Here is a 27,718-nt window from a genome sequence, read left to right as displayed (position 1 = left end):
TCAGTAAACTGTGCCTTGCGTTTTCCCTCCAGCTCCAACAAGCTCACAATCGTTCGCTCTCTTGTTTACATTCGGGGCTTTTACAAGAGACTCGTTGTACTACTTATCTCCAAGCCCTCAGTAAGTTCCATTCCCAGACCCCCGGGGATCTCGCCGAATCGACAAGTGGCAGAGGACTGCACAAGATGTCTTCCCGTAGCAGCCGCAGCAGGACCTCGGCCTCCGGCAGAAGCACTGGGGGAGCTCGGCCCAGGAGCTCTGGTCTAGGAACTCAAAGCGGTTCCGGCGGCAGCGGAGGTGGAAGCAGTGGTGGATCCAGACCGCCATCCAGCGGTTCTGACACCTCCCTACGCCTCGACCCATCCTGCGAAATTTGTAACGAAAAAGGCACACTGCAGTCCCCTCTAACTCTCTGGGTGCTCAATCCCCTCTGAAGACCCAGTCCAGGTATGGCCCTCTTTCGGCTCGAGTGGTAGCACGATCTCCGAAGGATCCTCGTGTCTCGCCCAAGTCTCCGGTGGAACCCGTGCCTTCATTGGGAACGTCCATTGAGTGGATGTTAACACGGTGTTTTGGGGAGTCTTGCGAGTTCTGCTTGGGTTAAAGAGGAAACCGCGGTCGGTTTCTCGGCAATACGCTGTGTATCCTCAAGTCTGCAGAGTTCGGAGAATTGGAGGCCTAAGATGCTCAAATAAAAGGGGGAGTGGAGACGGCCGATTCTGAGCCTGCTGGCAAGGCGAGGGAAGGTAAGATTGTAATGACAGGTATTATCTTTCTAAACCTTGTTTGGCTAAACCTTGTTTGGCTTGGGGTTTGTTTCTTAGATGGTTAGGCCATCTTCGACAGCCATCCCACCAAGATATTTGTTACCGAGCTACGCCGTTTCCTCATCTCGGGGCCAAATGGAAGGCACCATGTCTGTCTTGTTTTGCCTGTGGCAGGGCCAAGCCTGCTAGCCTTAAGTCAATTCCCTTACCGCCTTTGGCCAGCGGCTTGCAAGACGTTTGCTCGCGTCAGAAGTGTGGGAGCTTCTGAGGCACTAGCCATATACTAGCCACAGCGCGTTATAATTACGCTTATGAACGCTTAGGCCATTTCCTTTGTCTATATATATTACTCGGTTTACCTCCTTTATAGATAGTTAAATACAGTACCTTTTGTTCCTTCAAGCTACCTGCGACAAGCCTCTCTCGAAGGCTTACTCGAGCTTGCTACTTCGTTCGACAATCTCCTAATTAAGTTGCGAACTTTGCCAACGTAATTAGGTAGGTAATTAGTTGGAGCAATCGAAGAAGTACACCCAAAAAGAGAGCTCTCTTTCTCCGTGCCTATCGGGGATATCCATAGCATTTGATTGTAAATTTGAAAGGGAGTATTAGAGCATCGACATCTCTTCTGTATGGTGAAATAACTACATTAGATCTAGTAATTAGAGTTTAAGGATTAACAGGGTTCGGTGGTCGACGATTTAAGAGGGTGCCAACCGCTCCTCGAAGTAATTAGATAAGATCGACCTAACTACACCACGGGATCTAACTACATCATCAAGATCAAGCACTAAATGCTGCCTGTCCCCGGACACGGAGATCCGACGTAGTGAACGGTAAAGCAAAGCGCGCGGAGACAAACCGTTTGATGCTACGCTCCACGGCCAAATTGAGGAAAAAAGAGTCGAGGCAAAATATGAGGTTGTACCTATACCTGCCCCATTACGCACTGGGAAGAGATCTGAACAGAAGAAGAGCATAAAGTTCGGCAGATACACTACAAGAGCAGAAGTCTCTTTACGGCCAACCTTGATTGGGTCGCGACCAAAGAATGCTTTGTGCCCAGGTCCGGAAATCTAGGAGGACTCTCGAATACATCGTCGCCGTGGCGCAGGGTCCCACTGAAGTAATTACCTGTATTTGCCGCCGTCCTGGCTGCCAAAGAGTCCTGCCCGTTCGCACGTGTGGCGTAATTAGCACTCGGTGCAATCGCCGACCCAACTCTGGAACTCTCCCTGGTTCCCTACTAATTAGTTTGTTAAATCCGCTGCTATATATCCGCCTTCTTCATTACTTTTCTCGACTATTGGCTCTGCACTCTTGTATCTCTGAGGCTCGAGATATTTGTCTGCTTGAAGTTGGCATATACAACATTCTTCTCCCACGCTATCCGCTCGTCGAAGCTTTCGAACCGCCCCGGTGTTACCTTATATAGCCACCGGCCGGTATAGATCATATAAAACGTCGAACTTATGCCGAAGAGGTCTAACGAGACGCTCGACCGCCAATTGAAGATAGGACTAGAGAACGGGCCATCGGGAAGGGACAGCCCGTCTAGGCCTAACTCCTTATATATAGAACCGCCAGAGTCGGCGAGCAACAGGTCGTGGCCTGTACGCCAGGGACTGTCTCGTAGACTAGGATGTTACCTAGGCGGAGGTCTAAGTGTAGAACGCCGTGGCTGTAGATGTAATCGAGTGCTTTAGCAAGCTGGCGACACCAGAGGAGGTGCTGGTCTAGCGGAGTAGATGCGTGATGCTCACCGAGGTAGGCCTGGAGGTTACCATGGCTGGCTTCGCCGAGGAGGATACTATCTCCTTACAGGCCAAGGTACCTAAGCAGGCTTGCAAGTCGATGACCGATAAATATACAAATATCCGGAGTTAAGGTTACCTGACAATCCTAGGGTGCCTACCAAATCTCTTTGGGATCTGGCGCTCTATAGTGAAGTTGTTTGCAATCTGTTCCTCTATATGTTCGTCTGTAGACTGGTGTGGTTTCTTCAAATCAACACCCGGAGATACCGGTTCAATGCTGCGTGTCAAAGCATAAACGGGCATTGCTGCATTTAACTTTTGGATAGAACATCGTTTGGCTAGTTGGACTGGTTATTTTGCTTGAATGAGTGTGCGGTTGAAGTGTTAATTACTGACAGGTCACTAATTTAGTGGGCTGTGGGGGTTGCTAATGCGCAAGCCTGGGTGCGCCTTATCAGAGCTTGGCAGGGATGCAGCCATCCTGGTTGTACTCCGTTTAATCCCCTCCATCGGTTTGTCACAGTAGACAGACACCTAAAGACTACTTAGAGTAGAAAGGGCCACGTTATTGCAAATTCTCGGCCGGTTTGTCTCTGACATTGCCAGCTGAACTTGGCGGGCCAGTCCCCGCAGTGCCAGCATGGTCGATAGCTTAATTACTGGTAGGTCGCTGGCAGACACAGAGCAGATTCATCGGCCTTGTCCGATAGGGCATGTCAGGTAAGTAGGTATTGTCGCGTAAAGTACAACTGAATATCTGCTCTGCTCCCGAATACCGACCGGATCCAAGGCGAGACAACTCACGAACAACTTCTCGATGCCAACGGAATTCCTGCTTCCTGCTTCCCTGGGTCTCTGTTGTTTCATCTGATATAACTGCACTTCGCGCTGTGTCTCTTGCATGTTTGGCGCCTCTCTGTTAGCAGCAGTCCAGCCGCCGTTGCGAGCAAGTGTCAGCGAATGATCCACCGTTCAAGTTGAAATCAGCAACCTACCGTACACACACCAACTACTAGCGACGGATATCTTTTCTAGAAAATTGAAGCAATATATTCTTCGACTACGGTCCGCTTTACGCACCTCGTCTCGCGGTCCCAATGACGTTTGAAGCGGAGCCCCATAATTAGCTCTGTAATTAGGCTCGATGCGCGAAACTATTGAACTGGTGATGACTCTCACCCCACCATACAAACACCTCAACCAAGCTCCCCTCTGGTCAGATGGAGAGAAGCGTGGGTACAATGCATCCGGGGCATGCAGACACCCAGGGCGACGACAAACACAACGGCCACCCGATCGCAATAATAGACAACAAAAATAAAAACAAGCGTGTCGATGCCCCTCGGGGCAGATGAAAAGGAACCCACCTACGTGGGAAGCTAAGGGATTCCTCAAAGGTAGAAAGTCCATTGCGTAATTAGTTGTCTGCTTTGTTTTGTCTGTGTTGGTGTCTGGTGTCCCTAATACTAGTACGGAGTACATGCCCAGAGATTCGGCCAATGAAGGCCCTACTTCAACATGACTATGCTTGCTTTGTCTAGGCAGACGAGCAGAGTCCAACGGGCACCGAAAATGGAGCAGCCACTGCAGGAGGAAATACCTAAGCACTGCAACTTCACGGCCGGTTGGGCTGTAACACATTGTCTCTGCCACATGTGGTTGGCTGGTGCAGCAAACCGGTGATTTTTGCCAAGCCCACCTACTGTTCGTTGTTTGCTGGTTAATTATTTGTCTAGCTGTAGGAGTATAAGTATATAAGTATTAGTTAAGTTACCTACCTACAGCACTCTCTCCTTCTCCAACGCCTCGATTCGTCACAAGTTTCTCCTGATCAGAAGCCCCAACAATTCTCTTTTGCTAGCTGGACCTGGCGAACTCATCTCTGCAGTGTCATCTCGATCATCTCGGTCAACCCGCTTCCAGGTTTGCCGGGCCAGAGCTGGTGCGGCTGGAGCCGTCATTGGCAGGTCGCTGGTAGGGTTAGTTAGTTTCATGCCATCGCAGGTTCGTGGGTCTCACCCCATTCTGCCCCCGGCTCTGAATACAAGGGTATATAATTAATCAAAATCGCCGAAATTCCGCCTGAAGCTCGATTCTTCTCTTCACATCTCCGACAACCACGCCCGCTGCAATCGAAGGAAGCCCCCTCCCCATTCTAACCTCATCGAGCGCCGGCTCATCAGAATTGCGCGGGAGCGAAGGCGGACATCTCCAGATCATCGCAAGACGTAAGTAAACACCACGCGAAATACCCATGATTTTGTGCTGCCCGCCGGCAAACCGACATACGGGAGCGCATATCACCCTGCCTGTGTGCAACAGATTCCCAACTATTGAGCCCCTACCATATCTATTCAGAGTCCATTCTATTCTAAAGGAGCATTGAGAAAGAGAGCCCTAAACTCGCCACAAAGCTAATACACGATGCCAGCACCCATATTTTAAGTTGTGGAAAGGACACGGCCTGTTGTCCTCTAATTACATATCGCATATTAATATCCGTCATCAGAGATGGCCGAGCATTGTAACGCCTGTCATAAGACGCCTCCCGAAGTGACCCTCAAGCGCTGCGCCAAGTGCTCAGTCACTCCCTACTGCTCTCGCGACTGCCAGAAAGCGGACTGGAAGGCTCATAAGAAAGTATGCGGCAAGGGCGGCGGCAACACCGCCTCGGGCTCCTCCAGTAATGCCTCCGACATCCCGAGGGCCGACAGGGTGCTTTCGCCGCCCAAGGGCCTGGACCAGCCCATTGCCAAACCCTTCACCCGCCTCGACAACGGGACCTGGCTGCACGGCCGCCCGGAGAAGGACGTGTACCGCCTTCTCATCGACGCGTACCGCCTGCGCGTCGAGGACAACTACAACCTGGAAGGCGAGAACGCTGATCTCTATGCAGGAGAGCCCAGCGGGCTGAACGGCCTCAAGCGCTTCATTCGGCTCGCGGGCTCGCGGCCGGGACTTCTTCCGCCGTGGTGGAATGCCGAGAAGCAGCGTGAATGCGAGGCTTTCGGCATGGACTCGTCCAACTTTCAGGACCTGCGCTGCGCTGTGAAGAAGAGCGACATCATCGACCACTACGGCGACCCACGCTTTCCGATGCAGTTGCGCATGTTCGCCGAGGCCGTCTACGGCCGCGGCCCGGGCGGACAGAGCGGCGCCCACATCAGAAAGATGATAGCGGCTATGGAACAGGGAACTGCCGGGTCAGATTTCGACATGGCTTCCACGATCGACGTTCTTACGGGAAACACGTCCTCGATGTCTTCCTCTGGGAGAAACCGGTAATTAGTGGGCTGCACTGCGTGGTAAAGAAGTCCTAATTACTTGACCAGACAAGAAGAGGATCAGAAAGCATATCGGAAAATAAATCGCTATGTTTTGACAGGATGGGTTAGTTAATTAGGGCATGTTTGCATGCGAGTTACTTATTAACAAGAAGACCCCAATTTTATCTTACGTCGACATAATATTCTATTAGATGAGGTGCCCTCGGCCCTGCGACCGAAGAGTGTAGGGTCCTCCAGCGCCGGTAATTAATTATACTATCCACTTTATTCGTTGTCGCGAGTTCAGAATCACCTCGACCTGAAAGAACCCGTAATTATTCTTGAGCCTCGGCCTACGAAAAAAGGAAAAAGATGAACGCGTCCCATCGAGGGAACTTGCGCTGCTGGCGATATGCGTTGTAGACCTTGGGCTCTATGACATTCTCGTCCGTGATTCGTACAAGCGCTCTATCTGGACTAATTAATTAAAGCTCGTAGAAACCCTCTAGCTGGACTGAAGCTCCCAAGCCGCCTTTCTCCAGTTACATCTTGACTCGTCTGAGTAATTACCATGTCCGAGAGCAACGAATGACGGTGCAGCAACGCAACCTACCGTCGGGCTGACGACAATGAAAAGGTGGTCATCGTGAATAGTGCCTAGTTTCGGATCGTCATGGACAAATGGACTCCGTTAGATAACTAATGTATTCATATTCAAGGTACGGTCATAATCACAAAGAGTAAGCTGCAGTTTCCGACTCCCGACGCCAGGTGGGGTGAACCTTTGTAGCCCTCGCACACCGTCACACACCCGAGCACTTCGGTGCTAACAAATTCGACATCACAAGCAAGTCTTCTGGCAGACCGGGACCAGATCAGATCAAACCGGCCCTCGCAACCTCGTTGCCGCCGGCCTCCATGACACTCTCAACCTTCTTCTTGCCCTTCCCGATGCCGCCCTCGCCGACGCCCATGCGCCGGGCCACGTACTTTTGTGCGACAACGCCGACTGACAGTGCCAGAGCCTCCTCCACCCACTCTGCCACCCACTCGCGGGGATCCACGGCCCCGCTCTCGACAATCTCCCGGATTTCCTCCGGCACCAGCCCAAACTCGGCCCGGAACTCGTCGTCCCCGCTGGCGGGGGTCGCCGGCGTGGCCGGCGCGTCGAGCCAGCGGACCCACCTGGCCGGCACTCTCTGGCTGACGGTGGCATACTGGATCTCGTGGACGGGGTCCAGGATGAAGACGGCAAAGCAGACCTCGCCGTCGGGATCCTCGTCCTCCTCGGCCACCACCGACGCCTCCTTGTCCTTCTCCACGGCCGCGGACCCGGCAAACAACGCCTTGTCCGGCTGCACCCCGACCGCCTGCACCGACAGGAAGATGTCGGAGCTCCGGACCGGGTTGGACTCGCTCACGGGCTCGGCCGCGCGCTGCCTGGCCTGCTCGATGCCGCCGTGGGCCGCGAAGTAGTCGGCCGCGTACCCCTCCGCGTTGGCCCGGCAGAGCTTGGTGCCCTCCACCAGCCCTTGCACCACGCCCAGGTCGCGCGGGACGTCCGTCTGGCGCCACCACGGCCCGTCGCGCCACCCGGCCGACGATTGTTGCGCGGCGCCGAAGATGCCGCCGCCGCCGCCGCCGCTCGCCGACTTGTCCCGGATCGTCGACTCCTCCCCGCGCTGGATCACCATCAGGTCGCCGCCCTCCACCTGCGCCATGACGCGGTTGAAGACGCCGTAGATGAGCGGGTCGAGGGAGGGGTAGCCGACGAGGTCGTGCGTGATGTGGATTATGAGCCGTTCGTGGGACGAGATGGGCGGCGCGAGGGTGTGCAGGATGTTGGTGAAAGTCGGGAGGGCACGGTGTCGGAGCTCGTCGCCTGGAAGAGGAGAGAGCTTGTTAGGTCGAGCTCGATCTGCGTGCGAAAATGACGGGGGCAGAAGGGAAAATGGAAGAAGAAAGGGGACAGAAGCTAACAAACGTACCAAGACCCCTCAGCGCTCCGACATTGCCGCGGACTTGATCCGCCCACTTCTTGGCCTCCTCGTTCTGCTGTATCTCCTTGACCGCGGCCTCGGCCTGCTTCATGGCAGCCGACGCCGTGGACAAGAGCCCGCCCCACCAACTGCTGCTGCCGCCGCCGCCGCCGGTTGATGCTTGCGCTTGCCGGGCGGGTGCCTTCTTCTCGGTCTCGTCCTGTCGTCCGGAGCCTGCCGCGCTCGGGGTCGGCTGAGTACGGTGAGAGGCGGCGCTCTCGGCGGATTTGCGTGCGGCCTCGGTAGCGGGAGGGGGTGTGTTGGTGGATGTCCGCTTTGCAACCTCGCGGACGCGGGGCGTGTGCGGTCGCTCGGGGGGTTGCTCGCCGAGCTGGTTCTCGAGCTCGGCGAGGATGTCCTGGTCGGCAGCAGCATCGGCTTTGGGCCTGGAAGAGGATGCCGACTTGGCCTTGGTTGTCTTCTTGATGGCCGTGTCGTCGCCAATGCCCTCGAACAGCTCCCCCAGCTCGTCGTCGGTCGGAGCGGGCTTTGCTTTTTTGCTGGCCATGTTGCGGGCTGATTAGATTGGGAGAGTAATGAATAAAACAAGAAGTATCTGGCGCCGCGAGAAGGGGAGGACAACGCGATGCAGTGGTGCAATTTACACACGGGAGATGTTGCGTTGTTGACCACTTGAAACAGCTAAGTAAGGTGGGGACATAGAGCGCAGCCGGGCCTTGTCTGTTGCGTCACGGGCTTCAGCTAATGGCTGGGTTGGGGTTGGTAATAACTAAGGTATTGTACCAGAGTATGTAGCTATTTGGCAATAGTGTATCATCTGTGTATGTAATCCGCACTAGTAAGCAAGGCGCAGACGGGCATTTAATGAGAACAGAGCGTACGGATTACAACTCCCTAAAAGTCAGCTGATACCAGCTGTTGAGGTGGGGCCTTGCCTCGAGGGCGGCTGGCGGAACGCTATTGGACCTGGCTTATTCGGTAACCTCCAGAAATTGACGTGAGAAGAAATCTAACACGCAGGAGAGGGCACCTGCGCGCCGAAGACCTGGTCTGATATTCACATCCAGCATTTGCTATTGTGGTCGTCGTACAATAAGAGGACGGCGTACCAATGCCTTGTCCATTTTGGTATCATCCTCTTATATTTTATGGGTTCTCGACGCGCTGCGTTTTTCTCCCTGCAGCACGCGAATAGCTAAGCAACCAACTTGGCTTCTGGCTACGGCTGCCCGGCTGTACCCTGACACGTTGGAAACCAGCCCCAGCGCCGCCCTAGTGCGATCCTCTTTTTTTCGCCGCAGCGACCCGTCTCTTACACACCACACCATTCAAACCCTCGACAACACACCTTCATCAACACCACCACCTGCATGCATCAGCCGCCGGAAGAGGGTCGTGCAAGCGGTACCGGTGAGCAGATTGAATTACAGCCGCGCTCTATGGGCCGTGGCCGCGGCGGCATCCCTCGCGGGCGCGGCGCAAAGAAACGAACCTCGCTTCCCTCTCACTCTTACTCTAACTCTTCTGCTGAAGCTCATCCCTTTTCCGACTCGGCCAAGCCGAGCACTCCCGAGCCATCCGCTCTGCCTCCACCACAGCGGATGGCGTACACGGCGCCGCAGCGAGGGGGTAAGGCCCGGCAGGCTGGCAACATGACAACGCCCCATCGCGCCTCGTCGCCCGCGGCTGACCAGGCATTGCGTATCGCCGCTGCAAAGTCCGAGCGGCCACCGCGCAGCTCCACGTTTCACTCATTCTCATTCAGCGGCGAGTCGCCGTCAACTGCCGGCTCCATCATGGCCGCCGGCGACCCTCCGCGTAAGCGGTCAAGAACCTTTGAGCCGTCTTATGACGGCGGCGCCGACGACGAAGGACATTCGAAGGGCGGCCATTCCCTGCGAAAACGGGCCCGTATCGACTACACCCAGGAGATGGTTGATGATGACCTCGGTCTCCCTGCAGGTGCCAGGACCGAGCCGGCCGGAAAGCCCGCCTCCACTCCCGGCGCCCGTAGTAGCCGCAAGAGGAAAGGCGGCCAGGACGAGTCCGATGAAGAATCAGAAGATTTTTCTTCCAACCCCAAGCGCTACCGTGCCGACAAATCTCCAGCACCAGCCCGCCTGTCGTCGTCTCGCAGACGCAATCCGTCCAAGAAACTGTCTGCAGATCTAACCCCTTTCGTCGACCAAGCGTCCGACAACGAGGTGCAGGACACCATTCTTGTCAGTGTACCCGACACTGGCCCGGACGCTCCGTCGGAGGAGGATTCGGTGCGCTCGGTTCAGGATGCCGAGTCTCGTCCAGCATCTTCAGATGGGAGCGAACCTGCTCGCATTGAGGTTCCGTCGCCGACCCCCCAGGTGCAGCAACATCCATCATCATCAGTTCATCACGACGGCGCTCCCAGAGCAGTAGATGGTGAGCCAATCAGGCAGGAAGAGAATCCTGAGCAACTCCACGACGAGCCGCACAAGGCTCCCGTGCCCACCTCGGCGACCACTGGCCCTGCCGAGGCTGAGGAGCCCATGGAGGAGGAGGGACCGGTAAATGAGAATCAACCTTCCGGCGTTAGCGTGCCCGAGGTTGCCCAAGACGTTTCAGCACAGACTGTCGAGGTCGGTCCGGGCCAGCAGAGCCTTGAGCAACCAAATGACGGGAACGACGGGCCATCACACCAAGGCCCAGCAGCAACAGAACCGACAACCGGATTCACCGAGCCAACTCCCACCCCTGCACCCGAACCCCAGCTAGCAGTTGAATCCACGGCGCAGCGGGTCCCCCAAGGTGACGGCCACACAGAGTCTCGAACCTCGTCATTCGAGGGGCCAAAACCCGCAGGTCCCACAAGACTGAAGGCGCTGGAGCACATCTACAAAATTGAGACGCCATTTGCAACTCATCTGAAGTTGACTCCGTACGAGGACGAGGACACGCCCCTCCCAGGCCCCTACACGGAGTGGGTGTACCCAGCCAAAACTGGGAAAGCCGAGTTGAGTCCTGCTCCGGCAGCCGTAGCCACCCTCTCGACGGCCAAGAAAAAGACGGTCGACGTTGAATGGGACCCCAGCCGTCCTCTGAAGGCCAGCGAGTTCTTTGCCCTTTATCGCAAGGAATCGAAGCGACGGCAAGAAAAGGGCGAGCCAGCTATTTCCATGGCGGAATTCAACAACGAGTGTGTTCGGCGATACAAGGCTGCCAACGCCCAAAGATCGCCCTCAGATACCCCTCCATCGACGACAGAGAGCACAGCTAGTTCCACAGTTGTGATCGAGAGGTCGACGGCGGCAGATGGTGATGAGACTCCCAGCGATTCACAGCCGGACGGTTCTCGCCTGCCCACTGCTGCGCCCTCACCCGCCCCCGCCGAAGACGCCACGGCTCTGGGCGACGCACCCGAGGACGACCAAGACGTGGAGGAGTCCATTGACGACCCGGCCAAACCCGGTAGTCCTGAGGAACCAATAGAGGTGACGCGAATTCCACCGAAACAGTATCTGTTTCCAAAGATCCGTGACCCGAACGAGTTTGTGGAGGCATTTGAGGGGTGGCAGGACATGCCGACGGAGCGCCTCTACGAGACCGTCGCCGCTGCTGTGGAGACCCTCCATGTATATCAACAGGAATATAATGAACTGAAGAAGATTCTGGACGATGAGGAGAACGCGAAGCGCCGCCAGGCGAACGACAAGACGATCGTCAACTGGGAGAACCGCCAGAGGGCCGACGAGCCGCTCCCCCCACGCCGTCATTTCGACGACCCTGTCAAGGGTCCCCCGGCGTTCGAAGTGCGCGGGATGCGCGCCCCCAAGCCCTACATTGACGACATGGTCCTCGAGCACCAGAAGGAGGAGGATCGCATTATGGCCAATGCGTACGGTTTCAAGCTCAACACCCACCCGACCCAAGTGGGCCGCCAGAACCCGGAAGAGCAGCGTTGGGACATGCTCGAGAATCGACTCCGGAAGAGGACGGAGAAAGGAGCAGAGCTGGCCGAAGAGAACGTCGTCGAAGGCAAACGTATCAGGAAGCCGCGCCATGTCTCGGACCAAAGCAAAGATGTCAGCCGGTCTGGCACACCCACGGGTACAGGGATGTTCGGGCCTGGTCGCCGCCAGAGGCGTAAACCCGCCACCACCGCCAATGGCGAAGATCCCGAGGATGCGGAACAGAACCAAGCCAGTAACAGCTTCTCAGAATCACCCCGCAAGGGCCGTGCGGCACGTTCACGTCCCGCCATGCGCGCAGATGATCAAGACCAGACCCCCACGGCGGCTGAGGCAGACGGAAACCGGACGGAAGACGAGGACGCAGAGGCAGAGGACAGAGCCAAAGTCTCGCGTAGACGCGGCCGAGCTGCTGCCGCACCTCTCCCGGAGCCGCCTACATCCGTTCCCGCTGGGGTTGGCGGCGAGCTAGGCAAGCCGAAACGTGTGCGTGGCGGCAAAGGCTCGCAGGCGAACCACCAGACGAAGGGTGAGATCGCCAGTTCGTCGTTTTACAGCAACGCCTCGACGCAGCCCGAGTCGAGGCCGTCGACGGCGTCCTCCGAGAGCTCCAGCCAAACGGCCGAGACCATGGAGTCAACCTATTCGCTACGAGACAAACGGAGGCGCAACTTTGCGCTTGAGAACGACCCGGAACTTGAATCTCGCCCCCAGCGACGGGGCCGGGCTACGGCTGCTCCAAAGCAGGATGCCGCTCCCGAACCTATCAAGAAGCGCGGGCCGAAGAAGAAGGAGCCGGCCGCCCAGGCGCCACCGCCGCCCCCGGTCTCCGACCCATCGCCCACTCCACGGCCCTCCAGCCCCCCCGCGCTCCAACCGCCTGTAGCCACCAAGTTCTACCATAACTTCGTGGCTGGCCCGATGATGGTGGATGTGGGCAATGGCACCCAACAGCATGTGCCCGCGCAGGTAGGACCGTACCTGCATACCTTCAACGCGGCACCGGCTTTCCTTCCGGGTGCTCATCCCCAGGCTCCACCCCCGCCGGCGGTGAAGAAGCCGATCACCAAGATCAAGCTCACCAACAACAACGGAACATCATCGTCGGCGCCCTCGCGGGCATCGACGCCGGCCAATGGAACGTCGACCAACAGCAAGCCAAAGCGAGCTCGTGGAAAGAAGGGCAATGCCGGAGCTGACACCGCGGCAACGAATGGAGACGGCGAACTCGACAAGCCGTACGCCGAGATGACCAAGTCGGAGAAGATGAGCTGGTCCATGCGGAGTAAGTGCTTCCTACTCTTGGCCTTTCTGGAGGTTTGCATAGTCCGGGCACAGCGGCTAATTAACGTCATGCAGGACGATGGGCTTCGGGCGAAATGCAAGGGGCCGTCGAGAAACGGCGCACCACTTTGGCGATCAAGAAGGCCGAAAAGGCGGCCAGTAACCTCAACCATGATACCAGCGACGCGAATGCGACAAACCAAACGACCAACTCGGGTTCTGCCGGGCCGTCTAACCCAGCCACACCGGCATCAATGCACGGGCAGCCCGGGTCTGGGCTGCTGGCTTTACCGCAGGGTCCGCCGATGATGCTGCCACACCCTCCGCCTCCCCAGGGTTTCTTGCAGCAGCCGTCCTACCCTTATTCTATGCCGCCGCCATCCGGCCCTCCAGGGCCGATGCTCTAGGAGACGACGGTAGGTGGTGGTGCAACTTGCCATAGCGACAACCGCCACAACAAGTTCCAAGGTCGCGGCTGAGCCGGCAACATTGATTGCTCACGGGATGGGCAAGTTCTTGCAACCTCGCGAGATCCGGGTGTAACACTAAAAAGCAACGTTCGTTTCTGTTCTGTTTTGTTGTTTTCCTACCAACTGGTGTTTTGTTCCTCGGCCCTGGAAAAGCTGATCACAGGACGTGGTTCTTTTTCGTTTTACCAGGATAGCATGGTACTCTGGGCATTGGGAAAGGAGCATGGTTTCTGCATTTGCATGGCGCTCACGGTGCATGGCTTGGTCATGGACATCCAAGAACACGAATTTCTGGGGATTTGCATTTTCATTTGACGTAATTACATCTATATATCTCTTAATATCGAATATCATTGTCGGGTATAACTGAGGGGCAGAAAATACAATCTTGTTCATTAATTAGGAGCGTGGCTAAGAGACAAGACAGGCTGGTCAACATTTCGCTTTCCAGCTCAGGCCCTGAGATTAGATTCGCACGCTATAATTAATCAATAACTTACCTGTAGCCACCTGGTCATGACCCTGAGAACAATAACTAACGTACCTGCCCTCCCTCTTCATCTTCCATTAATTACTCCCGGGAGAGTCTGGTAGTTTTCCTCAAGGTTGCGCCTGCAAACGATTCTCGGAGCTCGCCCGAAGCCTAACAGTGGTTGTAAGCCCGGTGTTGGGATCAGGAGACTAATAAGGCACGATTGGCAGCCGTGGTAATTAATTAGATCCAGAGACAATGACTGGGAACGCGTTGCTGCCGAGGACTTCGGCACCAGTCCGCTTGCTCTTGGCTTCTAATACTTCGGTGTGCGCGACAGTCTGCTCGCTCGCAGAGAGGAATATGTGCTGCTGGAAATTGAGGACTCCTAGCCGGCAAAGCGGCGTCCTGAGCTTATTAGGGGTTTCCGCCCTGCAGAGTTGGCTTGCGTGGAAAGCTTGGAAGGAGCCCGTCTCTGACGATAATGACGCACCATTGCAATCCTTCAGGAGATGGTTGATCTGCTGCGCCAGGAGCCGCGGTACCGAGGCCGTAGGCTTGCAATGCCCGGTCGCACTTGTAAGTAGGAGCTTGGTGGAATTGCCGCCCCTACTTGGGTAATTATGCTCTGGCTAGCTAATAACGACATTTGCCTCTTCCCAGATTCCCCCATTTGGTGGGCTGCTGACACGAGGTGCTGCCTATTAATCCAGCTGCTAGCAGGGCTCGCCGAGGTCGTCTGCTTATACCGTTTCCTCTTCGCCAAATGCCCCGGAACCCACCGGGTAAAACCAGGTAATTCACGGTGACAATGTCTTTGTCCACTTCACGGCTTGTCTATCGCGGTGGGGGGCGCAGGAAGAAAGAATTTGGGAAACCAACTAATACCTGGGATCAGAATTGAGTTCAGGCAGCGGTGGACCGAATCAAAAGCGCAAAGATCCAAATCTACGGATTAGAGGCCATCGCTGAAGGGGATTTTTTTCTTTGGTGCATCGTTCCCATGATTCAGGAAGTGTCTCACCTAAAAAGAGCACTTGGGCAGAGAAATTGGGCTTAATTAAGGGAAACGCTGGCGAGGGAAGTGACGAACCACGTTGACCATCAGCCCACGTCCGCGTGGCTGCCCCTGGAAACAGCCGGGTGCTTGGCTCCGGTCCGGAGGAGTAATTAGCGGGTCCTCAGTGCCTGACTGCACCCGTTCACGTTCGAGGGTACGGAGTATTCCCAAGACGAGCATTGTTCCGGTCTCTTCTGATTGGGCCACCTGGTAGACTCCCAGTCGCTCCAACAAAACGCCAGCCACAACAACACAGCGAGATGGCGATCTCAAAGATGGCATGAAAACAGGCGACTTAATGATAATTAGAGGATTGTCGAAACATGCACCTCGTCATGCAAGCATGTTTTCGTCTTCGTTACGATCACGTCCATCACCTACCTCGTTGCCGTGTTTCCCTTCTGAGTCGGGAAGGGAATAGTATCATTGAATTAATACGATGAGACTCCTAAATGCTACAACGTTCGAGGTAGAAGAGTTCCACGGCTCCGAGATCCCTCAGTATGCCATTCTGTCACACACATGGGGCGCCGAAGAGGTGACGCTCCAGGAGGTAGAAGCATTTGCAAGATACCGCCGCTCACGGCGGGAACATGCACGGCACATGGTCTCGCAAAAGGCGGGAAGCCCCGACGCGATGAAGATGATGCTTCTCACCACCATGCTGCTGGCTTTCCGTGGAGACCGATCCCGCGGCGTCGGCGGATCTTCAGATCTCCCGGCGCTGACAAGGGGGTACGACAGCAACAACGACGACGACGGCGACGACGACGACGACAGCCGGGATCACGACAGCATCTTGATGCCGACTACGTCCCTCCATCCCAGTCAGCAAAAGGCGGGATTCTCCAAGATCGACTATGCCTGCAGGCAAGCGATCAAGGACGGTTACCGCTACGTCTGGGTGGACACGTGCTGCATCGACAAGAGGAGCAGCGCCGAGGTGTCGGAAGCAGTCAACTCCATGTTCGACTGGTACCAGAGGGCTGCCGTGTGCTACGCCTATCTGGAGGACGTCCACTTTGACGACTACACGGAGGGTTATCGGACCTGGAAGGACCACTTCCACGGCAGCCGGTGGTTCACCCGCGGCTGGACGCTGCAAGAGCTCCTCGCCCCCAAGAAGGTCGTCTTCTACGCCAGGGGATGGAGGCTGCTGGGGACCAAATCCTCGCTCGTGAAGCACGTGGTGAAGGCCACTGGGATTGACGAGGTGACGCTGATCGACCCGGAGCTCATCTACAACGCCAGCGTGGCACAGCGCATGTCCTGGGCCGCGAATCGAACCACAACCAGGATCGAAGACCAGGCCTACTCACTGCTCGGCATCTTTGGCGTCAACATGCCCATCATCTACGGCGAGGGAACCAAAGCCTTTCTCCGGCTCCAGGAGGAGATCATCAAGCGGTCTGACGACCACTCCATCTTCGCCTGGGGCACCCTCGGGCACCCAAGCTCCCATCACCACCACCACCACCATCATCATCATCTCGCGGGGCCCAGCGACGACGAGCTCGACTACGCCGCCATGACCGGTACCACGGGAGTCCTCGCCACCTCTCCCAGAGACTTTGCCGGCATGGAGCACGTCATCACCACCGCCCCGCCCCCGAATCGAGACACGTCCGACTACGCCATGACCAACAAAGGCCTGCGTATCACTCTGGACATGACGCGTCAGCGCGGCGCCGAGGACGACACGACAACGACAACCATCACCACCACCACCACCAACACCCACCTCGCCATCCTCAACTGCCGCCCGGATGACGACCCTTCCGTCCGGCTGGCCCTGCTCCTTACCGAGACGGCGACCCCGAACGTGCTGCTGCGCACCCGCACCCGCACCGCCACCCTCGTCTCCGCCGCCGACGCATCCGCGGCCGGGCCCCGGTCCGTATACATCCTCAACGCGCCGGCGCAGGCCCCCCACTCGGCGGCCAAGCTGGCCGAGGAGGTCGTCCTCGTCCGGACGCCGGACCTGATCGCGCCCGGGTACGACGTCCTGGACGTCCGGGGATGCGGGGCCCAGTGGAACCGGGAGTTCCGCAGCATCCGGCTGGTCGGGGTGGACTACACGGCAAGGAGGGCGAGGAGGGGCGGCGGCGGCGGCGGCGGCGGCCTGTTTCAGCTGGCGGTGGTCACGTTCTGGAACAAGCACCTCAAGTGCGGCTTCTTGGCCAGGATACTGGTCGAAGGGGCATCCAAGGTCGCCTTCGTCGATCTCGTCCAGGGGTTGAGGTCCGACGGTGGCGGCGGGGACGGCAACGGGCTGGTCGAGGAAGCCAAGAGGATATGGGAGCAGCCCGGCACGGTTCAGGTCAGCGTGCCCGGGCGGGGAGGGGACACTCCGGGTCGGAGGATACAGGTGGAGGTGGTGAATCCGGTGGCGGCGCCCGAGGCAGCCGGGAATGAGGAGGAGACGGCGGATGAGAGGAGCGGGATGACGATGCCGGGCGGCGGTTGGACGTTCCGCCCGGGCCACGAGCTCCAGGTGTCTGGCAGCGTCACCTTCACCGAGAAGTGGGAGAAGGACTACCGGCGAACTGTCAACGCCAAGGCGGGGCGCACGAAGAAGGGGGCCATCGAGTTGACCATGACATCGATGCTATGGCTGGCTGTCCCCGTTGCCAAGGGAGAAGAGCTAGACCAGCCGTCATGATGATCTCCCATTTCCGTGTATATAATGGACTGACTGGGAAAGGCAGCAGTTAAATTACCGAGTAATTACTTTCTATGTAGCTTGATAATTAATTAATTAGACATTGTTTACTTTCATCTTCTTGGATATGTCGTGATATTATTGCTCAGGCAGAGCCCGGTACCATATTCTGAAAAACAATTACATGCCACGCAGTTATTTATATAATAGGAAATATCACTCCTCCTCGATCTGCGTTCCCATGTCGCGGAAATGTCCTTGGTCGTAATTGATATGGCCTGTAGCTGCCCCAGTACATAGTAATTACGTCGCGCAACCACACGCCTCGCAGTGGGATATGTAAAGGCGCATATTGATGGCCATTTCACTGAATACTCAGCGGTGTTAAGGACACAGTGACTAGAGGAAGTGGAGAGGCGGTATGGAGTGAATACGTGCACTGCCGAATACCACTCACAGCAGCGAGGGTGCATGATAGGATTGCCGAAGCTGCCATCGTCATTGCTGACTGGGGCAAGCAAGCGATAATTCACGCGACGGCTGCCAATAAACAATAGGCACTGCCAGAGGCGGTGACTAACCCTCAACAATAACTATTGGTTACGTCCGTGCTGGGCGTTCCGCTTACCCTGCAAATCCAGGCGCCGGGCGGACTCCACTTGCTTTCGATTCCGAGGTCATGAGCGGGAAGGAAGCAAAGTGTAGGCGACTATCTGCAAAATCTGAAAACCCCTCTGCCACAGTTCCATCAACCGTGGCAGTCAACCTTCCTTTAAAGGACCAAAGCCGGTACCCCTTCCCAATGTCGGATCGTCGTGGGCCAGTAGTTGTTGGTCTTTGCGAAAGAGAAGGGCGGGACTTCGAAGAACCGATTCTGAATTGACCTGTGTATCATGCAGTGGTATGACTCCCTAGCACGCCGCAGCCTGAAATGCAAAGCCTGCCAATCCAGCCCGAGCCTCTTGTGGCTCTCATCCCTGTCTTCCTCATTCGAAGCGGAAGATTGTTTCCCGGTCGACAGAATCGTTCGTTCCTCGATATCCCGCATGCCAATAACCCATCGCGCCCGCATGAAACCCTCTTACATCACAACACCGGAGTTGCTGGCAATACGGGGCCAGAGCTCGGCGGCCTCCTTGCCGACGGGGCCGGTGATGGCAGAGCCCTTCATCTCACCCTTGGGGTTGACGATCTGCAAAACGTCAGCGTGAGACGTTCTGAAGCGGACACATATGCTGGTATCGGCCCGAGCAAGCCGTCTACCCAGCACTGTCTTGTTCCTTCAACACGGATCCGAAACAAACATACCACACCAGCGTTGTCCTCGAAGTAGAGGAAGACGCCATCGAAGCGCTTCCACGGCTTGGCCTGGCGGACGATGACGGCGGGGTGGACCTTCTTCCGGAGCTCGGGCTTGCCCTTCTTGACCGTGGCCATCACCATGTCGCCGACACCACCAGCGGGCAGCCTGTTGAGGCGGGCACCGACACCCTTGACGGAGATGATGTAAAGGTTCCGCGCGCCAGAGTTGTCCGCGCAGTTCATGATGGCACCGCTGTCCCCCTGTTAGCCTCACGATTCGTGGTTCCCAGAATATTCTCGAGCCGGCATCGGCGTGATCGGTCGGGGTTGGTTCTCGAAAGAGGTAGGACAGGATCGCACGTACACTGGGAGACCCAGGGTCATCTTAAGCTTGCCACCAGGGGCACCACGCCTACAAAAGTTAGCAGAGATTCTTGCAATTTTGTCCACGATCTCGAAAGTAGAGGCCTCCGGCTGCCCGCCGCTCTCCAACGTGTGTGTTCAGCTTCTCTTCGCCCAGCTTCCCCTCCATCCTGAAGTCCATACAACATTGGAGAGCGGCAGTTCGGCGGTCGTCGTCGTCGTCGTCGTCGAGAATCGCGCAAGAAGCAACAGGACGGCATGCACTCACGAGATCTTGGCCATTGTGAGTGTCTGGTTGCGGAAATGCGACTTGACGATGGGGGAGTCGAAATTTCGGGAAACGCAGAGGTACCTGGAAATTGACGGCGATTCGCGATAATTTTTGGTGTGGACCGGAAACCCTACCGAATTTGTGAGCGGTCACGTGCTGCTGGAGACTGATTTACTGTGTTCGGTGCACACTGGAAAGACGGACCCTAACCCTGCATTTGTGGGGCCGGCACCACCACGTTCCTGATTAATTTAATTCTGCGCCGGGCAGTGCTGGTAGAAGCTCTTTCACCTCAAACCGGCTCCGTAAACTACAAGTATGCAATGCTCACTTAAATCATATCGCTTAACAACTACGTATCTCTGAAAGCCTGTTTCCTTCGTCTCCTCAACCACGGCCGGGCAAACTGCCGACCACCCTCAGCTCCCCTTTGGCTTGGCGACTCGCGCTGTGAGCCTCGACGTACTTGAGCGGCCGGTAAACTGGATACCACATTTGCTCCTTGATCCACTCATCCAATTCATTCTCGTCCGTTGGAATACCTTCTTGCGTCGCCAGCCCTTCCTCCATCGCAGCTTGAATTACCTTCCGCGCAACTCTCGCGCTCACCTCGCGCACCATCTCAACGCCGGGAAGCAATGGTGCCGTGTCATCCTTGAGCGCGGGACTCAGCTCCGACACTCCTTGAACTGCCGCGATGAGCATCTTGTCGGTAACCAATCTGGCGCGGCACAAGACACCACCAAGGCCAATCCCTGGAAAGACCACGCTGTTGTTGCATTCGGCCACTTCAATCTCGACTTCGTTGCCGTCCCGTCCCCAGGGACCTTTGACGGGCTTGAAAGGACTGCCTGTGGCGACGAGTGCCTTCCCGGTGGTCCATGATAGCAAGTCCGCCGGCACGGCTTCGTGCAGCTTTGTAGGATTGGAAAGTGGGAAGATGATGGTTCGGTCGACGTGGGACGCCATCTCGCGAACGATCTCCTCGGTAAACGCCCTGGGTACCGTGGATGTGCCGATTAGCACATTCGGCTTGACTTCCTTGACAACGCCCAAGAGGTCTGTCCTTTTGCCGCTCCAGTCCTCCGTCCTAGCATAAGGTTTCTGAGCGTCGGAAAGGCCCTCGACCCGAGTTGTGAGAAGACCCGGTTTGTCGATGAGCCTAGCCGTAGAGCACCGTTAATTAATAGCGCGCACCCAGTTGTCGCCGCCCCGGAGTAGACGCACCATATTTGCTTCGCCGCCTCCTCCCTGCTGATACCGCGCTCCGCCGCGATGGCGTCCCGGACTTGGTCTGCGATTCCAACGCCCGCTGTTCCCCCGCCAAATACGACCATGCGAACATCGCCGAGCTTCTGCCTCGAGACGGGCATGGCAGCCATAATGGCCGCGAGGGTCACACATCCGGTTCCTTGAACGTCGTCGTTGAAGCAGGGGATCTCTGGCCGCCATCGTTCAAGCAAGCGTCGAGCTGCCCTCGGTCAGCCCCTCGGTTCCTGCCGCCAGCTTGTCGTCTCCACTCACCGTTCTGAAACCCGAAGTCTTCAAAGTGGATGTATGCCTTGGGATACAGCTCCCGCGCAGACCTGACAAAGGTCGTGACAAACTCGTCATACTTGCCGCCCCGCACTCGCTTCTCTCGCAGGCCCAAGTACAGGGGATCGTTCAGAAGTGCCTCGTTGTCCGTACCGCAGTCTAACACCACAGGCAGCACGCGGTTTGGGTGTATCCCCCCGCAAAGTGTCATGAGAACGAGCTTGGCGATGGAGATGAGGATGCCGCCGCAGCCCTGATCTCCGATGCCCAGAATCTCCTCGCCGTCTGGCCGTGTATTAGCTGGTATTTCGGCAGCTCCCAAGCTCGGAATCCTCACCGGTGACCACGATGTAGTCGATGTCATCTGCCGTGCCCCAGAGCGACAGGTCATGGCGGACCCGGCCGACATCATGGATGTTGAGGAACAAGCCCTGCGGCCGCCGAAAGAGCCGCGAGTAGTTCTGGATGGCATCACCCTCCGTGGGCGTGTACACAATGCTAAACATCTCCTCGAGGTGATCTAGCAAGAGCTGTTTACTCGTGCGTGATCAGCGATGTTGCTTTTGAGTACACCGTCACAAGCCTCACCCTGAAATATAACACCTCATTTTGCTCCTTCATGGACGTCAAAAAGGTGTTCTTGGCCAAGTCGTCCGGTCGCGCCGAGTACTGCTCGTACGCCCGCTGGACCTGCTGCTCGAGCGTCTGAACGCTTTGAGGCAGCAAACCGGACAATTGGAAGTTGCGGCGCTCCTCCACGGTAAATGCGGATCCCTTGTTGAAGTAGGGGTGGTTCAGCAGCACCGTGCCCCGGAGTGCGCACTCAAGTGGACCGCTGGTGCTCAAAGGGAGGTGTCCAAATCTGGAGCGGGAGGAGCCACTGTTGTTGTCGTGTTGGGAATGCATTTTGGGAGAAGTTCTGGACTGCTTGTTCGGTTTAAAATTATTATCATCAACAAATCTCACAAGTGCTCGCACATCCGCGCTACAGCTGTACAAATACGTTGATGGTTGGAAGAGGACCTGAGCGGGAGACAAAATGGCCTGCTGGTCCTGGAAGCTCGATGACGTCGTTCGATTGCCTCATACTTGTCGTACCTCTACAAGTAAAGCCCAATTACCATTTTCTCATTGGCAGTTCGAGCCGGCTGTAACAGTGCCCCACAAATCATCAGATGGTGAACCCATCGTTCCGAAGAAGCTTGAAAGCGGCAAGCTTCGAGTTCATAGCTGCATTGAAATCAAACGAACCTAGAGACACTACATAGGCAGTAGTAAAGTAGAGAAAAGAATGTCGGGAGTCTTGGAGCCTCGCCTCTGTGAACGCCGCGCAGTCGCAGCCCAGAGACGCGGACTATGATGGCCCATAGTTTTGGTCTTGCAGCAGTTTCAAGAGAGAAACAAGTTTTCTCTTGCCCACCGCCAGCCCCTTCCGAGACCCAACACAAGACGTGTCGAGAAGAGAAGGCCCTCTAGAAGAGGAGCTCACGGTAGAGTCCGTTGCCGGCTCTGAGTGACTGGGGGCGGTTGCTGCGATGATGGAAAGGTAATCTACGAGAGAAAAACCTACCTTTGCCCGACAGCTATGAAAACGACGATACAGTGGCAGATCCGGGCGACTTAGATAAGCGTAGGAGAAGAACCAATTGACTTTGGTGGAAGTATCGCCTTTCCTTTAGGCACGTTATCCCGCGACGACGGTTGTTGTTGCAGGATGTGCAAGCATCGGAAAGAATTTTCCTCGCCTTGTCGGGGCTTAACTTAGTGGATACTCACTGATAACTCGCTCTTATCGATAAGCATTCAGATCAGCGCTCTCAACAGCGCAAATACATGTTCAATGCAAGCAAGTTAAATCAACGCAAATCCTACGCAAATACGACCCCCTGTCAAGCAAATACGCGGGCACACTTACTTGAGTATATTTGCCATATTTGCCAAGACCCATATAATGTCTGACCGTCCTGTCTACAGTTCTATACGACCACAAGTTACTCTTAACTATCATAACAGCTATAGCAAACGCTGCTCTGTATAACCATCCTTGACCCTGTTTGACGCCTATAGAGCAGGGTTCGCCTGTAGTGACAGTCGTATCACCGCTTTTGCCGAGCCTAGAGGAGCCAACCAACTGCCAGAGTCAGCGACAGAGAGTCAGATACAATACTAAGGGGATAGATATCCGCCGAGTTAGGGGCGCTAGTATATATAAAAGGGCAGGGGGGCTACTGCGCAGTCAGAACAGTTTGGAGACTTACGAATTTTATTACGTTTTTGAGCGTTTTGGTGGCTGGTTCTAAGATTTAATAGTATCGCTCAGGGGAGTTGGGCTCGGAAAGGGGCTCTGTACTGGGTTAGGGTTATATTAGGGCACTTGAGTAGATTTGAGTACTATGTAAGTTCGAGTCAACGCAAATACCGGTCACGTGTAGCCAAAGCAGAGCAAATATCGCTTCAAATTTGCATTGTTTGCGTTGTTGAGAGCGCTGATTCAGACATGACTGGGGCCTGATCTGACCAGACTCTCGAGACTTGGCCTGACCAATCTTATAATTATTCAACCAGTCTAACCGTCGCTTGGTCGCTCATGCTTACCTGGCCAGCCGAACCATGAAAAATATAATTGTGGATATAAAACGAATCTGAAAAAGTAAAGTAGATGATTGAATCAGCCCAATCCCGTAGGCGTGTTATGTGGACGCGTTAGGCAGGCCAAGTCCGGTGGTTTGGTCAGCCCCCGTTTTTTTGAACTGGTCAGGTCAACCGTCTAACTTGACCACTGATCAGGTCAACCTTGTCAGGTCAACTGTCTATCACTTGTCAGGTCAACTGCCCTGCTTACCATAGGTCAAAAACCTGGCTGATCGAGGTCTGGTTGTAAGTAAAATCAAGATAGTTCAAAAGTTCGATGTCCTCTTCCTACGTTTGCTGGCCCTGTGGCTTTGTATAAGAAGAGAGTGGGCACAAAGAAAGCTCCGCCCACCGTTTGCAGGCTCCACATTGCTTATCTTATCTAACCGTTCATGAAGGACGCGTACGTACTGCATCATTTAACGAACGGTGCGGGCCGCCTCTCCTCTTGCTTGAACCTTATTTTAATAGGTAAAACACCATGACCAGACTCGTTCAGACTCTACAAAGAAGCCAAAGTCTGAAGCTTAATTAAATTCCGCGTCATTATCACAATTGGCTCGTGGATCTCGCTTAATATAGCAGCACTGGATCTCATAATGCTCACCAAAACAGGTTGGCACAGTATGAATACATCATAATAACGACCCAGTCTCATCCTCCTCGGATGTGCGCTGCTCGCAACCTATGACAGAAGCAACCATCTCGAGCCCACCACCGCAACAGCAACAGCTGCGATTCGGGCCCAGCTTGGCCGGACGCTGCACGACGCGGCCTCGTCTGCAGCCCGGACACGCTCCACCAGCCTGTTTCCCAATCCTTCGATGCTCCTCTCAAACGCGTCAAAGTCCTTGGCGGCCCAGTCGGCGCCGTCGCGTCCCGGCACCGCCTCGTCGCCCGTGAACCCCAGGAACAGGGCGGCGTCCTCGTCGATCCCGTCCGCCCCGCTGACCCCCCTTCCGCCGCAGGCCGTCACCAGCGCCAGCGACGCCTCCCCGACCATCGGCCTGGCCCCGTCGTCCCCGTTCATGTCCCCCCACACGCCGTACACCAGCTTCCGGCTCGTCGGGCAGACGACCGCCATGACGCCGAGCGGCCGCATCCCGTACTCGGACGGATCGAACGCTCGCCACTCTCCCGACTTGGCCTCCCGTCCCGAGGATGTGGTAGTCTTCGTGGCCGGCGCGTTGCCGAACACGACGTAAGGGTGGACGTACGGGTTGAGTTCGGCGACGCCGGCGCGGCCGTAGCTGGCGAGCAGGTCGCGGAACGAGGTGGCGTTCTGCAGGTCCGTGCTGAGCTCGCGCCGGCACCGGCCGTCGTCGCTGGGGCCGCCCGAAGCGCCGTCGCAATCTACGTCCAGGTTGGCCAGGGCGCCGGAGCGGCCTTGGATATAGATTATGCCCGCGGTGTCGAGGTAGTCGCCGCAGTAGGCAAAGTCTGTTGTGTGTTCGAGGACACTGCTTAGTTTGATGCTTGTCATCATGAGATGGAATAATTAACAATGGGCGTAATTACTGTTGGGGCCATTGTCGCGGCTGTAGAAGCCTGATGCGAGTTCGTGGCGGCAGTGCCCTTGTGCTCGTATTGCATCGTAGAACCCGAGGAGATTTTTCGGAGCGTCGCGTGCCGTTGTTACTCCGGCGAGAGACAGTGTGATGAGGTGAATGAGGACAATCTTGGAGGTGTAGAGTGGGAATTGTGTCGACATTTTTTTTTTTTTTTTTTTTTTTTTTTTTTTGCAACGGTTGTACAATGAGTTCGTGGGATGGTTAAAGTTCCCAAGGGTGAGTGGCGCAGAGAATGAGCAACGTGTGGTTGAAATAATTGATAGCCCGCAAGTTTGCTGTTCCAGGGAGAACGCGCTGCCGTCTTAAACGCGCCAGGCACTAATTAATAGTTCGTTTTTGAGGTGCATGCTGAGGCGTCAGGTAGTTTGCCCCTTCCACAGGACGAACACATGCCCTTCTCTGTTTCTCCTCAGTATTTTCACCCGCCACAAAAACCTTTCACATGTTACTACTTAAGCTAGCTACCTAGCAAGGCATGGAAATTTCCAGGTCCCGGTGCAAAACCAACCTAGGTTGCCTGATTCGGCAGCTAAGGTTCGAGACGGTCATGTATAATTATCCTGCGGAACACTGCCCTGCAAATGGCGTAAGTCAGTCTCTCACAGTGCAATGCGATATTCTTTTTCTTACGGAAGCGAGTCAATGTCCGGGCCCTGCATGGAATTCCAGCGAGGACCATTTGGAGGGAAGGCAATTGGGAGTTGAAGAAGGGCCGGACGGTTGTTCGCCTCCCAGACAACGTGGACTTGAATCCCCAGCCAATCTCAGTGCAGCGGCGCGACCTAACAAACTATAGCCACCAGGCAATTATGCTTCTACTTACTGGGTGTGTTTGAGCAGCCGTCATGTTATCCGGGCAGCTCACCCCAGCGGTTCAGGTTCGGCAAGACACGAGAACTCTCCCGACGTTGAGCGGGTGGTGTAGCAAGATTGGCATTGCCTCCGATTGTAGGACCCGCCGAAGAGTACGGCTCTGCTTCAGGGCCATTGTTAATTAGCAACCGAAGCTTGCATATGAACGCGTCATTGCGCACTGTGAACATGTCCCTCGTCGGGGGTAAGAGTTCGCTGCTGAGATGCAGCTCAGTGTCTCGTCATCAAGGTTGGCATGTCCGGCTCGTGCATATGCTGATGTCGGTGACTGTTGGACTGCTGGATTACGCGGCAAATTGCTCAGACACCCAGGACGTTTACTTTCATCCAAGTATAAAGGTTGACTCCCGCATCACAGTTCATCCTGGTTCTAGCATTGATGCAGCTATCTTGGAACATCTCCCTCCCTGCAGCAAGAAATCAGCGCCATTCTGCGTTCTTCCAGATACTGTCCAATTTCTTCGACGCAAAACCATACAATGCCGCTAAAATCTTTCGTCTTCTCGGGCCTTGTGGTCACCATTGCCGCGGTTATCGCCGTCGCTCCTGTGCACGCGGCCCCTATACCGAGAGCCGCCACGATTGCTGCTGCTACCATAGTTGACGGCCTTCCCTCGTGCTCTGTAAGTTGAGCTTCGGAGTGAGTATGCTCGGTCTGTCTCCGTTCTCACACATTTCCCAGAAACCAATCATGAACGAGATGGTCCTTCGCGCCCCCAGCTTTGGCTGCGAGAATGCCGACGGCACCCCCGAAGTTGCCTGCCTGTGCCGCAGCAGGCCGTTCAAGAGGCTGGCCAAGGAGGGCGTCCGCGCCAGCTGTTCTGAGGATGCAGACATCGGCAGCACTAGGCGGTGGGCTATTGATCGCTGCACTGCTGGTAAGGTTTCCATGCTGAGCTTCCGAGTCTTGTTCGTTAGCAAACCAAATCTCCTTTGCTAACCTTTCTTCTTTTCTCCCTTCCAGCTCTTACCGCCGCCAACGTCGCCCGGATCGTGTCCCGAGTCACCAACGACGGCATCATCTCTAACGGCACATGGTTACCAGACGGCGCATCGGTCGCAACCCCTGCCGATGCCGCCGTCCGAGCACCGGGTCTCGCACCTACGGAGATCAAGAACACGACCATGGCCTTGCCTGTGGCTATCTTTGACCTGGACGACGATGAGGACCAGACGGCGGGCGCCGGGATGCTTCGTCCTGCCGCCGGAGGGGGGATGCTGCTAGCGGCTGTCGTTTCCTGCGCCGCTGTCCTGTTCTAAGACAGGCACTGTCTGAGGGACGGGCAGGGTAATTGAGAGCTTCCTTGGCATGGGGCCATTGCGGCCGACAATTCGGTAGGGTAGCCCTCGCCGCGTGAGGCGACGGGTCTAACCACCAGCCACCCTGACGGGGTGTCTGTGACGCAGAAGGATGGATATGGATGACGCTTGTAACGTCTTCTTGCCTGTTCGTCAGCGGCCGGTTGAAAGGATAATGGATCTCATAACT

General features: G+C 55.9%; 10 protein-coding genes across 10 annotated transcripts; 4 read left to right on the top strand and 6 right to left on the bottom strand.

Moving 5' to 3' along the window:
• Positions 1-874: 874 nt before the first annotated feature.
• Positions 875-2,830, bottom strand: P884DRAFT_315293 (uncharacterized protein; the record flags this gene model as incomplete). Its single annotated transcript, XM_069445263.1, has 5 exons — positions 875-922; positions 2,086-2,378; positions 2,417-2,556; positions 2,590-2,601; positions 2,661-2,830. 5 exons carry the CDS (start codon positions 2,825-2,827, stop codon positions 875-877), a joined length of 660 nt encoding a protein of 219 aa, XP_069294374.1.
• A 1,746-nt stretch (positions 2,831-4,576) lies between these two features.
• On the top strand, positions 4,577-5,891 carry P884DRAFT_74025 (uncharacterized protein). The gene is made up of 2 exons (XM_069446059.1): positions 4,577-4,752; positions 4,956-5,891. The coding sequence occupies exon 2, from the start codon at positions 5,036-5,038 to the stop codon at positions 5,807-5,809; it is 774 nt and encodes a 257-aa protein (XP_069294373.1). The 5' UTR covers positions 4,577-4,752; positions 4,956-5,035; the 3' UTR covers positions 5,810-5,891.
• Positions 5,892-6,665: 774 nt separating this feature from the next.
• P884DRAFT_209651 (maintenance of telomere capping protein 1) lies at positions 6,666-8,337 on the bottom strand (the record flags this gene model as incomplete). The annotated part of the gene is made up of 2 exons (XM_069438950.1): positions 6,666-7,672; positions 7,779-8,337. The coding sequence occupies 2 exons, from the start codon at positions 8,335-8,337 to the stop codon at positions 6,666-6,668; spliced, it is 1,566 nt and encodes a 521-aa protein (XP_069294372.1).
• Positions 8,338-9,160: 823 nt separating this feature from the next.
• Positions 9,161-13,425, top strand: P884DRAFT_302777 (uncharacterized protein; the record flags this gene model as incomplete). Its single annotated transcript, XM_069444970.1, has 2 exons — positions 9,161-13,019; positions 13,094-13,425. 2 exons carry the CDS (start codon positions 9,161-9,163, stop codon positions 13,423-13,425), a joined length of 4,191 nt encoding a protein of 1,396 aa, XP_069294371.1.
• A 69-nt stretch (positions 13,426-13,494) lies between these two features.
• On the bottom strand, positions 13,495-13,967 carry P884DRAFT_74008 (uncharacterized protein). The gene has a single exon (XM_069446058.1). The coding sequence runs from the start codon at positions 13,882-13,884 to the stop codon at positions 13,564-13,566; it is 321 nt and encodes a 106-aa protein (XP_069294370.1). The 5' UTR covers positions 13,885-13,967; the 3' UTR covers positions 13,495-13,563.
• Positions 13,968-15,288: 1,321 nt separating this feature from the next.
• P884DRAFT_250423 (heterokaryon incompatibility protein-domain-containing protein) lies at positions 15,289-17,763 on the top strand. Its single transcript, XM_069440642.1, has 2 exons — positions 15,289-15,627; positions 15,853-17,763. The coding sequence occupies exons 1-2, from the start codon at positions 15,460-15,462 to the stop codon at positions 17,680-17,682; spliced, it is 1,998 nt and encodes a 665-aa protein (XP_069294369.1). The 5' UTR covers positions 15,289-15,459; the 3' UTR covers positions 17,683-17,763.
• Positions 17,764-18,763: 1,000 nt separating this feature from the next.
• Positions 18,764-19,629, bottom strand: P884DRAFT_280395 (60S ribosomal protein uL14; the record flags this gene model as incomplete). Its single annotated transcript, XM_069443432.1, has 4 exons — positions 18,764-18,874; positions 18,991-19,237; positions 19,349-19,396; positions 19,616-19,629. The coding sequence occupies 4 exons, from the start codon at positions 19,627-19,629 to the stop codon at positions 18,764-18,766; spliced, it is 420 nt and encodes a 139-aa protein (XP_069294368.1).
• Positions 19,630-20,005: 376 nt separating this feature from the next.
• On the bottom strand, positions 20,006-22,060 carry P884DRAFT_209627 (uncharacterized protein; the record flags this gene model as incomplete). Its single annotated transcript, XM_069438947.1, has 5 exons — positions 20,006-20,780; positions 20,846-21,089; positions 21,143-21,439; positions 21,492-21,684; positions 21,743-22,060. 5 exons carry the CDS (start codon positions 22,058-22,060, stop codon positions 20,006-20,008), a joined length of 1,827 nt encoding a protein of 608 aa, XP_069294367.1.
• A 2,410-nt stretch (positions 22,061-24,470) lies between these two features.
• On the bottom strand, positions 24,471-25,526 carry P884DRAFT_332263 (fungal chitosanase of glycosyl hydrolase group 75-domain-containing protein; the record flags this gene model as incomplete). The annotated part of the gene is made up of 2 exons (XM_069445773.1): positions 25,304-25,526; positions 24,471-25,225 (listed from the first exon to the last, which is right to left on the bottom strand). The coding sequence occupies exons 1-2, from the start codon at positions 25,494-25,496 to the stop codon at positions 24,471-24,473; spliced, it is 948 nt and encodes a 315-aa protein (XP_069294366.1). The 5' UTR covers positions 25,497-25,526.
• A 1,182-nt stretch (positions 25,527-26,708) lies between these two features.
• P884DRAFT_272591 (uncharacterized protein) lies at positions 26,709-27,489 on the top strand (the record flags this gene model as incomplete). Its single annotated transcript, XM_069442535.1, has 3 exons — positions 26,709-26,852; positions 26,912-27,107; positions 27,194-27,489. The coding sequence occupies 3 exons, from the start codon at positions 26,709-26,711 to the stop codon at positions 27,487-27,489; spliced, it is 636 nt and encodes a 211-aa protein (XP_069294365.1).
• Between the last annotated feature and the right edge of the window lie 229 nt (positions 27,490-27,718).

The sequence above is a fragment of the Thermothelomyces heterothallicus genome (assembly GCF_042370625.1).
Source record: "Thermothelomyces heterothallicus CBS 202.75 unplaced genomic scaffold P884_scaffold_29, whole genome shotgun sequence".
NCBI lineage: Eukaryota > Fungi > Ascomycota > Sordariomycetes > Sordariales > Chaetomiaceae > Thermothelomyces > Thermothelomyces heterothallicus.
Note: the sequence above shows the minus strand (reverse complement) of the source record. Positions and strands in the feature narration are given on the sequence as shown.